The sequence below is a fragment of the Xenopus laevis genome, chromosome 2L (assembly GCF_017654675.1).
Source record: "Xenopus laevis strain J_2021 chromosome 2L, Xenopus_laevis_v10.1, whole genome shotgun sequence".
NCBI lineage: Eukaryota > Metazoa > Chordata > Amphibia > Anura > Pipidae > Xenopus > Xenopus laevis.
Window position 1 is genome coordinate 57,939,199 of NC_054373.1, and position 12,125 is coordinate 57,951,323.

Sequence of the window (12,125 nt, forward strand, 5' to 3'; positions counted from 1 at the left end):
AGAATGGCTGCCCCATAGCTGCACAGCTTGTTTATAAAAACTATAATAGTTTTTCTGAAACAAACATTCTTACATTTTTTGGCGGTACTGTTCCTTTAATCAAACTATGAAGCATGGGTGTCACAATGCAATTTAGACATGTAATGGCTTTAAGACTGAATCAACAAATATTTTCACTCTTAATCCTCTGTTATGATGAATATGATATATGCATATTAGCTGTGAATCAATTCTAAACTGTGGTATGACTGACCACACCTTGAATTTTTGACACACACACATAACACTTTAAATACATAATAATACCTTAACCAAATTAAAATCCTTAATGTCCTGTCTTTGTGCTTATGACGATGCATGTAGATTTACGAGCCTATTATCAACAAAATCAAAAGCTATGATTTTCCTGCAAGGTGACAATTTTGATTGACAACTGATCTCAGATAAAACAGTAAAAAGGCTCAGGGCTCATAGCATTCTTCAGCTGAGAAATGCTGGTCCCGGCCATTGACTTGAATGACAACAATCTACTTTGAATTGGTAAAATACAACTGTCTTCATAGCCAAAAATATAATGGCAGAGAAATCCCTCCATATGCCATTAGCCTGATATTATTACTTCTAGGGATTGTGGACAGGGACATGCTGACAAACTCTTTTAAAGACAAAAAAAACTGCTCTCTATTCATGCCCTTCCCCACCCCCCAAACAGGATTAGGAAATGTGGATAAAAGTAGTCAGTTAGTTGACCCATGGAACATTTTGCACGTCTTTACAACTGTTCCCTGCTATTGTCTTCCCTTGTTGTCTGAAAGCATTCCCAAATCCCTGACTCTCAATGGTTCCACATTATAATTAGATTTAGAGCAAAAGCATTTTTGTTGTTTATTTTTGCCTAACAATTGCTTTAGGCAACTGCTAGGCTTGCCAGATTATTCACAACATCAGCAACAGGGTATCTGCCATAGCTGTGTCTATAGCAAATAATTATAACTGTAAAAAGAGGAAATTCTCCACAGAATTTGTAACCAACTGTTACAATAAGAAAAGCATTCTAGTGTATATTTCTGGAAAATGTTGGCATTTTAATATCTTCCCTGCCATAGTAATACAGTACTATGTATTACTATAATTCTATAAAATTCCAAAGATAAGGGGAATAAAATGTACTTTTTTGCTAAACAATTTGTCTTTATTCTTTGTCTTTACCATTTTATGACATTTTGCTAAAGGTGGGCCGAGGATGAAGCTGCTATAGTGAGTCTTTGCTTGTATTGCCTGATCTATTACCCACACGAATATGAAATGCTGGTCATAAAGCAGATCTTTCTACTCAGACCCGGACTGGCAATCTGTGAGTTCTGGAAAATGCCAGAGGGGCTGCTTTAAGATGCCATATTTATTTGGCTTTTTCGCTATTTATTGGGCTTTATCTGGCTAATATCGGTCAGGTGGGCCAACCGGAGGGCCTTATATATTTGCCAATAAGCCGCCAACTGGTTCAGGACTGAATTGACAGCTATATTGGCCCTTTTGTGGTAACTTTTAAAAGATGTGCATCCAGTAACAAACGTCAACCAAACCACAAAACCAACATATACAACTCATCCCTACTTTTGTCGTATACTGTCGACTGGTACATTGAAAGAAACGTTGTAAATGGACAACACGCAGGACGGGTAATTATCTCATCGCAATGTTGTGGTTGGGGTTGCCACCTGGCTGCTATTTTACCAGCCTGGCAGGTAAAAATGATGGTTGATCCCAATGTTATTAATAGGGAAAACAGATAAATATATCGGAAGGCTTTTAATTTTTTTACAGAAAAGGTGGCCCCATGATGCCCGAGATCAATTTTTAAACTCGCAGTACGTCACACTGCTATCATTTGACCCCAAACCACCACATAATACGTCACGTCCCCAAAACTTTATTTTAGGAAATTTTCACTTTTCGTCTTTTCTAATTTCACGACAATTCCTCCCCACACTATGTTAATTCCAGCCCAGCAGCGTCTGACTGACCTTTGCCACCGCAACATCGATATTTTATTTTGTATTGGAAACTACCATTTTGTAAAAACCCGAGGGGGGGGGACATTCGCGTCCCTTCTCCATCTGCACACAAAAGTCATTTCCGCCACCCCTTCGAACAATACGTATCGTAAGTGATGATAAAGGGAAGCGAACTGGGCAATTATTCCCGAAAAGGTTGGGTAACAAAGGGCTTCCCTTGCGACTGAGTGGTGCGGTCCGCTGTGTGACGTCACGTGGTGGCACTTGGCCGGTTGCCTGGGAGGAAACGCCATTGCTGCCGACGGAGTTGAAGGCAGAGGAACATATTGGAAAGGGACGGTCGGGTATTAGACGTGGGCTTTATTTCACGTGATAGCTGCACAAGTTGACGTCTGCTTTCCTGGTGCAGGACTCGGGGATCTGAGGGGCAATTATGGCATGTGGAGCGACGCTCAAGCGCTCGATGGAGTTCGAGGCCCTAATGAGCCCGCAGTCTCCCAAGCGACGCCGGTGCGCTCCTTTACCCGGGTCCCCGGCCACTCCGTCTCCTCAGAGATGCGGCATTAGGCCCGAGATACAGCAGGGGCAACAACAGCCGCTGGGAGGGGACCTTAGGCTCACTCCTGGTAAGGCCTCCTCTCTTTACAAATCAATGCCAGCGTGAGCCACATGCATGTGTCTAATTGAGCGGATGCGTTGAATGCAATGGTTCTCCAATATGAGGCCTTGCCATAGCCACTGAAGGGCCTCCGATTAGACCCCACAATGTGTGCAAGTCTGTGTTCTGCCATCGTTTCTGTGTGTAAGAACAAAAAGTTCCTATATTCTACAGCAGTGATGTCATCTGGAATCTACATGAGCTATAATGTGTCCTTGTATGTATGTGCATTGTCTCTGCCATTTGTGTGTGTGTGTTCAATGAATGATTTTTAGAATAAGTAAAATATATCACCTTGTTGTGTGTCTTGTCTGTCCCCTTAGTAATCAGTCTGGGTGTATTCTGTGTCACCATGACTGAGAATTCTGCAGCCCTGTGGTATTCCGCTGAATTACTGTACAAACATGAAGCTGGAGTATTTGGTTTCCCTTGGAGGGGCAAGGGGAGCAGTAATATTAGATAGCAGAGGCTGTACCCAGGGAGTTGTGATGTTTGGCTGATTAATGGCACCAGGGAGAAGTGATATCTTTCTTTAACAGCTTGCGGCTCAGCCTTGTTGACTTTCTATGAGAAGGAAAGAAGTGTATCTACGGCTGGTGATTGTCATGCCCAAAACTGCCCAAATTTTGCCTTTTTTTGGCTTCTTGTCCTGCAGATTGCTGCATACAAAACAGCTTCTGGGTTGTCAGAACAAGGAGCGGCCGTCCCATGCCAGCTTCCCCCCCCCACACCTGTATTTTTTTGACCTGTAGCATCAAATGAAGGCTTTCACTTCTTCCTTTCTGCCCCCCAGACTCACAAGATGAAAGGGCAATGGTAACTTTACAGTATTCCAATTATAAAACACTATGGCTCATAAGGGTCAGGCCACACACGACTAATCTCCACGTTTTTCCCCAAAGGCCTTCCCTGTTCCTGCGCCGGCTGAAATGAAAAAACGCTGGCGCTAATCACAAGCGGGGGTTCGGAGAACGAATAGCTGCGTGTGATTAGCGCCAGCGTTTTTCCATTTTAGCTGGCGCAGGAACAGGGAAGGCTTTTGGGGCGATTGGTCGCCGCAAAAACGAGATGGTTAGTCGCCAGGCGACCAAATCTCCCCAAAACGTCCTGTGTGGACTTGCCCTAAAGAGGCAGTATACCCTCTTTATTAAATAGGGTTTGTGCCAAACATATTGTATGCTTATCGTTTGTCACAAATCTATTCTTTATTTAAGCTAAATAGGGAAACTGAAGCTACTCCATGTATGGTTCTTGCAAATTAGATTATTAGCACAGATCACCCCCATGCATAAAGCCAGTGGCCCAGCAGGGGAAGATTTTTTAAAGATATGAAATTATAGCTCGTCACCATAAAATTCCACTGCATCCTATTAATTTCTATGGCATTTTTATCAAATTGTGAACTCTTGACTTTCAACTATTGATAAACATGCCTCTGGAAATCCTATATGATTGAATAGAAAACATTGGAATTTAACTCTGGTGAGGTCTAATTTTACACTATATAGGTCCCCATGCGTTCTCTTCAATTTTGTAGAAATGCAGGTGGAGAACAAGGCAATCCTCTGACTTCCACAGAAACAAGAAAGTATAAAGTTCCATTTTCACTGGATGTCTGCACAAAGAGCAAATTTCAGTGTGAAAATGCAATTTTGCAAGATAAACCAGCTCATGCTGTGCCTGTCATACATCAAGAACATGGAATGTAAGTCAACAAACGGCCTCTTTGCACTGGCCTAATGAATTCCTTATCTGTAAGCCGAAACAGTCACAACAAAGGGAGGTGGCTTTTCACAGGTAAACAAAGTATCTACCTCACAATGACAAAATATTGAGTAGCTTCAGTTTCCCATTCAGCTCAAGAAAGAACAAAAACAGTTTTGTGTAGGGATGCACCGAATCCAGGATTCGGTTCGGAATTTGGCCAGGATTTGGATTCGGCCGAATCGTTTTGCCTGGCCGAACTGAATCTGAACCCTAATTTGCATATGCAAATTAGGGACAGGGAGGAAAATCGTGTGACTTTTTGTCACAAAACAAGGAAGTAAAAAACATCTCCTTCTTCCCACCTCTAATTTGCATATGCAAATTAGGGTTTGGTATTCGGCCGAATCTGTCGCAAAGGATTCAGGGGTTTGGCCAAATCCAAAATAGTGGATTCGGTGCATCCCTAGTTTTTTGTGGTTATGATAATAGACAAAAAGTATGTTCAGTACAAGGCTTATTCAATGAACTAGGGGGGGTGTATGCTCCTTTAAGGGCAGAGACGTATGCAAAATTCGAGCTATTTAGTCGCCCGGCAACTCTTCTTCGGGCGACTAATTTCCCCCCAACTGCCTTCCCACCGGCTAGAATCTAAATCGCAGCCGAAGTTGCCTCATTAGGAAACTTTGGGCGACTTCGGGAAAACAAAGAGTGCCATCCCGCCGGTGATTAACATTCTAGCCGACGGGACGGTTTTTCTGGGGGATTTGTCGACGGGCGACTAAATCTCCAGAATTTTCACATATGTCTCTGCCCTATGGCAGCTTCAGAGATATATATCCAGAGAGAAACCGAGCGCTACAGAATCTCTTTGGGTTGTGCTTAAAACCCTTTTTGGATCAGGATTCCTAGTGAGTGCAGTTTTCCTTAATTTTGGAGGTAGTTAAAGAGAATGCAGTTGTGGATGGTGGTAGTGTTACATATGCTCTAGGTACAATAGGAACACATGCATTTTATTTGCAAAAAGGAGTTTAATCTTTGTCTGACAAATGTTCTCTAAACTTGTTTTTAAAGAAGAAAAACCTCATTCATGCTCGAATCTCTCCATTCCATTTGTATGCTAGAGGATTGCCTGAGATAAAGGATGTGTGCTCAGTATAATGGCATATTACAAAAACACATGTTGCACACCTATAGCCAAAAGTAAATCATCCAGTTTCTAAGCTTCTTGTCTGGCTATATGATGTATAAATGTGGCTGTTCACTAGCAAACAATTACTTCATATTCTGCATGTGGCTGAAATCTGAGATGTTTTCTCAGTAAACTGAGGAGTGTATTTATACAGCACCAACAAGAGACTTTACAGTGCACATAATGCAATACTTCATAAATCTTTTAAAGAGAGCATACAGATCTACGTATTGATACAGTTTATATATGAAGTAATAATTCAACATGATCAGCAGGGTTAGTCTGAATGATGATAGAATATATGTACTTTAGTAGAGTGCCAATCATATTGCTGGCTTGTTTATCTGAACTACCCTCAGGCCTTACAGTTGTATCATGTGACCATCCATGTTATTGACCACATTGCATTGTGGGTGGGAGGGTGCTCCGATTAACGGTCAGGTACATACATATACGTAATAGTCTACTGCATATGTTTGGGCTAATGTTACAGTATGTGGCAGTATATCTGATTTTCTTTGTGCCTATTGCATAAATATTTTGCACCCCCCATCTGTTTAATGTGTATTAAAAAGTAGCTTATAATTACATTTTCTCTCCTTCTAAGACTGTCATAAGTTTGTTTATTTCCTTTTTGGACATAAGCAACAGTCTTGTCTTGTCCTTTATTAAAGGAGAACTAAACCCCCCCCCCCCCACACAAGCCGCCACTGGCATCCCTTCCTGCCATCACCCCTCACAGTGCCACAGCAGAACTAGTACCCCCCCTTCTAGCAACACCGACCCGCACATGCAAAAAAGCAGAGCACAGGGGTGCCAAGTTCGCCAGCCTCGGCATCTTTACGTGAATGCAGACACTTCAGCTTTTGGTGCATGCACAGTTGCAGCCAAAAAGCTCTGTAAATAACTGAAAATAAAGAAGAGGATCCAGAAGGCACCGAAGCCAGCGAATATGGCACCCCTGAGCTCCACTGCGCTATCCTGCATATACAGGTCAGTTTTGCCTGAGGGGACACCCATTCCAGTACAACATCATATGGGTGGGGAGGAAGCAGGGAGGGGGGCTCAAACGGGGGCCCCCAGCTGCAGGGGGGGGGTTTAGTTCTCCTTTTAAAAGAGCTATAGATATACATTTGGGATCAAGACATTTATTAGAACAATAAAAAAGAATCTTTTAACCGCAGATTTATTAAGGATCGAGTTGTGTTTTCCATGAAAAATTCAAGTTTTCGATGGTATCTTTGAGTCAAAAAATCTAGTTGTTTTTTTTTTTAGGTTGAAAAAAGTTTTTTTTTCTCAAGACCTATTATACCCTTACCCTGGAAATAGCTTGAACCTGAAAATACACCATCTAAAACCTGTCAAGGTCATGTAGGAGTTTATACATACATACACATACAAACACAAACTATTTTATGCAGGATGTTATTTTTTAAAATTGGATTCCTACAAAATATATTGCCACTGTGTAGTAGATATATTGCAATACATTTCATTGAAATGGCATACAAAGGACCTGCCTTTCAGCTCTCTAACTCTGATTTAGTCAGCGACTTGAAGGGTGGCCACATGGGACATAACTGTTCAGTGAGTTTGTAATTGATCCTTGGCATACAGCTCAGAATCAAAAGAAAGTCACTGATTAGTTACTGCCTAGCAACGAATCAGTGGAAACCAAGAGAGATGCAAAGCAAGAAGTGGTGTTTATAGATTACATTTTAGGCTAACTATATTAGAAACATTTTTTGTTTTGCACATCCTATCTATTTACCTAATTTTTTATTTTTACACTGAAATATTCCTTTAACTCTTCATGGTTAATTGCTCTTTTCTGCTTTTGCATGTAATACTAATATTTTAGACATGAGGCTTATAGAGCAATTCGTGTATGTTTTATTCATTCATATTTTTTGTTTCAGAACAAATCTTGCAGAACATAAAGCAAGAGTATACCCGCTATCAGAGACGAAGGCAGTTAGAAGGAGCATTCAATCAGGGTGAAGCTGGGGTTTCAAATGAGGTACAAGCCAGCTGCTCATCTCTCACAGCTCCATCCTCTCCAGGTAAATAACTACTGTCTTTATGAAGTCCTAAAACTTTTATTTTGGAATTGGTGTAACAATGCCATCTTGTGTTTCAATCATTTCATGTATGGTGCAGTTGCATTTGTAAGGAAAAACACATTGACCATGTTTTTTTGTTAGGTTCATTGGTAAAGAAAGACCAACCAACCTTTAGCCTGCGACAGGTGGGAATACTTTGTGAGCGACTTCTGAAGGACCACGAGGACAAAATCAGGGAAGAATATGAGCAAATACTTAACATAAAACTTGCAGGTCAGTGATTTCTTTACTTCTGTTGACTCGCTGAAAGTGTGACTTTCTATATGCTGTACTTTATTTAACTTACATTTTGTGTACACATCCTGCTGGATTGTCTTTAAAGTGGACCTGTCACCCAGACATAAATATAAATAACTTAAACCACATGTAAAAAATGGCAATCATTTGAAAATTGTCTCGGAATATCACTCCCTACATCACACTAAAAATTAATTTACAGGCAAATAATCTCTTTTAAAGCTTCTCCATCTTTTCTAGAAATTGTAATTTAAAAATAAATACATTTAAAATTAAATTTTATTTTTCTATTAATAATTATATATTTTTTTTATTTTTGGGGGGGGGGTACCGAACTTTATGCCCTTGTATATTAAGACAGGGTCAAGATTGGAGATGAGTTTGGGGCTGCTCTTTCAGCTGATTTTAGCAGGAGGAACTAAGGGAAATAGAGCCAAAGTTCCGTTGCATGGTTTCAGTAATCGGTTCACCCCCGCCTTCTTATTAAAGGAGACCTTAGCTTAGGAAGTCACTTATGGGTTCTTTCTCTACTGTGCTTGCTAGTCTCATAACCAAAGCAGAAATCCTGCTTCATTGTGTTTAGTGGAGTTAGGACATTTTAAATAAAAGTTAAAGTTTTTAATAGTATAAACTTAAAGAAATGATGCATTATTTTCAAAAGGCCAGACTGACTATTGTTTGTTTGCATTCTACCCAACATACCCCTAAATACAATTGCTGTGCTATGATGGTACAGACATAGAGATATGGTAGGAGATACCGATAACCAAAAAACAGTTGTTGGAAGGATGTCCATGTCCTATTCTAAATCAAAGCTAATAAGCAAATATATAAAGGGCTTTCTCAAAACCATGCATTCAATGTATGTTACTTATATATGCTCTTTTTCAGAACAATATGAATCATTTGTGAAGTTCACACATGACCAGATCATGCGACGATATGGAGCAAGACCTACAAGCTGTAAGTGGTAGATGAATAGAATACAAATTTTTTTTCCCCAGTACCCCATGTGATCTATGCAGGTAAGGTGCAGAATTACAAGCTACAGTAGCTGAGGGGGTTGCAATACACAACCAGTAGCTTTAGTTATCTAAATGGGGTCTACAATCTCTTAAGGGTAACTCTCATAGAGACTGAAGGAAAACCCAAATTGTTTTAAAATAAGCACCTATTTAAAAATCACACAAAAGGAAAATCTAATAGGGCTACTTGTGGGCAATGCTGGAATGTGCTGTTATATCATGATTTACACTGTAGGTGGGATTTACACTCAAGCCTAAGGGGACTGCTTCAGACATTTTGGCACCATGCTTAAAATACTCTTAAGTAGCCCATGCTTTTTTGGGTTAAAATAAATCTACCTTCGTGTATTAACCACTGGGGGTGACACTTAGCATGGAGCAAAACTCCTCAGTATAAACCCATATGGAGGTGATCCAATGTGCTAGTGTGCTTTAATTTTGGCACTGCAAATTATTTACTTGTTTCATATTTAATTACAGATGTGTCTTGAGGTTGCCCCATTTGCCACCTGGATTCCAGCTTTGACTTCCAAGTTCATGGCTGCTCCACTTTCTTGCCACCTATGAGGTGCCACCGTTTTTTTTTTTTTTTTTTTGTCGTGTTCTAAGGATTTTAACACTCATTGGCTGCCTTCTGCTGTCTGAAATCCCTGAATGGACCTTTTTATTTTTTTGTTTTGATACTGCTCACAATAAAAGTGACTGTAATCTGCCACATTGTATTTGTTGGAAGGTTTTAAACAGCTTCATCTTATCACATTCTGCCCTTTTATGGCACATGGACCATTTCTTTAAATGGAGTGACTTGTCATTTTATTTTTTTTCATTTTATTTACCTCTGAATATTTAATTAAGAGGATTTTTAAACTGTGTTTGATGCACTACAGTTAAGTTTTAAACACATTTTATGGTCCATAAAGGATAGTGGGTTTAAGGACCAGACAGGATTTAACTTTGGCGTATTTAGTGAATAGTGATTGTAAATTGGTTGCTTTATACTACAGCCATCCTCTTTGTTCTGAAATCTGTATGAAACTCCTTATTTTGTATTCTTTGTTTCAGACAGAAGATTGTTTTATGATGTTTATACTTTAATAACTGCTAAAAAATAATTGAAGCCTGTCTAGTTAGTTACAAGGTTTTATAATTCACTTGGCATGCAAATGTGGAGTGTTTGTTCATATGGGCTGCACAAATAAGTGTCATTTCTCTTTGGGGGTGGGGAAGGAGGGTGGCAGTTTCTGGGATTCCATGTACACAGAGCCTTTCTATAATATTGTGCCTCTAGTGTCCATTGTAGAAATTACTATAACTTTTGGTGGCTAAAAATTGGCCCAAGTCATTTGTCCATTTTGGTTGGTTAGGGAAGCGTGCATAGCTTGCTTATTTGCACATCATTTGGTTTAATAGTCTGTAATACCTTTTTAAATATCTAAATAAAGAACATTAATGGGCAGATTTATCAAGGGTCGAATTGAAAATTCGAATTTTCAAGATTTTTTTTTTATGGTCAAAACTGTCAAATTCGACTAGGGAGTTTTTTTTTTTAAAAAAAAAAATAATAGTTTTTCGAGATGTATCATACTATGGCCCTTAACTCGAATTTGCCACCTAAAACCTGCCGAATTGCTGTTTAAGTCAATGTGAGAGGTCCAGGGATCAATTTTGAGTTGTCTGCAGCCTTCCTGTTTTTTGTTTTTCGGAGAAAAAACTTGTCGAGTTTTTAAAATTCAAATTGAATTAGATTCGAGTTTTCAGGTCGATCCCAATCATCCGAGTTTTAACAATTAGATTTTTATTTTTTTTTAAATGAATTTCAATATTTTGTATTTATGGAAGTTTAGGGGAATTTTTAAAAACTCGTATGAATACGAAATTCGATCTTTGATAAATGTGCTGTTAGGCAGTGTTTAAAGTCAGGAGCTGATGTATGCAAGATAATATTTGCCTTTAATTTCTGTATTTGACATTTTGCAGTTTGCCATTTAATCAAGTCAGCCAGCCTCCACTGCCACCACACAGCTGCCACTCGCTTATAATCGAAACTGGTGAACTAACCGCTAAATTCTGTTAAATGCTTCATTTTTGGGTTAAAAAAGGCCTCTGTCTGCACAGATGATGTCTGCATGTTAATATCGCCATTTTATAACTAATGTGCTGTACAAATATTAGCCTAAATGATAAACTCAAATCTACCTGGAAAACGGCTTTAGCTAAAAGTTTGAAAATAAAATGTGTTGCTCTATTGTTAATGAACGATATTAGCTTTTCATGTTCTTTTGGGCTATTTGGGGTGGGGGGGGGAGGTGAAATTATGAACTTAGGAAAAAGGATACTTTGGGTGGCTGTTCTATTTGCTAAGGCCTCAGTATTTGGTACTTTCAACTCAACTCCTATGTTTTTAAAGGAACAGAAACACCAAAAACTGGAAGTGTAACAAAATTAAAATATGATGTTCTGTTGCTCTGCACTAGCAAAAGTTGTTAGTTTGCTTCAGAAACACTACTATAGTTTATATAAACAAGCTGCTGTGTAGCCATGGGACAGCGATTCAATCTGGAAAAAACAAAAGGCACAGGTTACATAGCAAATAACTGATAAAACATTTTGTATTGGACAGGGCTTATGTGTTATGTAACCTGTCTTTTCTCCCCAACTTGAATGGCTGCCCCCATGACTACAATGTAATTATCCTACCGCACACTTGTAGTTCACCAATCCTGCAAGCTGGTGGTGCGTTCCTTCCGTTGACCCGGCAGGGTCCCTTAGCAACCAATGTGTAAAAGAAACGTATCCGCACACACCGATTAATGTAGTCGGGGAATATCCCCTTTTATTCAGCCACCAAACATCAACGTTCCGGGGGGGGGGGACACCCACCCTTCATCAGGAGGGTGGGTGTTCCCCCCCCCCCCCCGAAACGTTGATGTTTGGTGGCTGAATAAAAGGGGATATTCCCCGACTGCATTTATCGGTGTGTGTGCGGATCCGTTTCTTTTACACATTGCCCCCATGACTACACAGCAGCTTGATTATATAAACTATAGTAGTCTTTCTGAAGCAAACACACAGCTCTTACCAGTGCAGAGCAACAGTATAATATATATGTTCATTACTTTAAAACTCATTTTATGGTGTTACTGATCCTTTTAATATACGTATTAAAGTATT

General features: G+C 39.6%; 1 protein-coding gene across 1 annotated transcript; it reads left to right on the forward strand.

Annotated features, from left to right (window-relative positions):
* The first annotated feature begins 2,302 nt into the window (after nucleotides 1-2,302).
* akirin1.L (akirin 1 L homeolog) lies at nucleotides 2,303-11,210 on the forward strand. Its single transcript, NM_001086040.1, is given in 5 exon segments — nucleotides 2,303-2,641; nucleotides 7,489-7,632; nucleotides 7,774-7,905; nucleotides 8,821-8,892; nucleotides 9,435-11,210. Coding segments are annotated over 5 exon segments (552 nt in total). The 5' UTR covers nucleotides 2,303-2,448; the 3' UTR covers nucleotides 9,446-11,210.
* The last annotated feature ends 915 nt before the right edge of the window (nucleotides 11,211-12,125 follow it).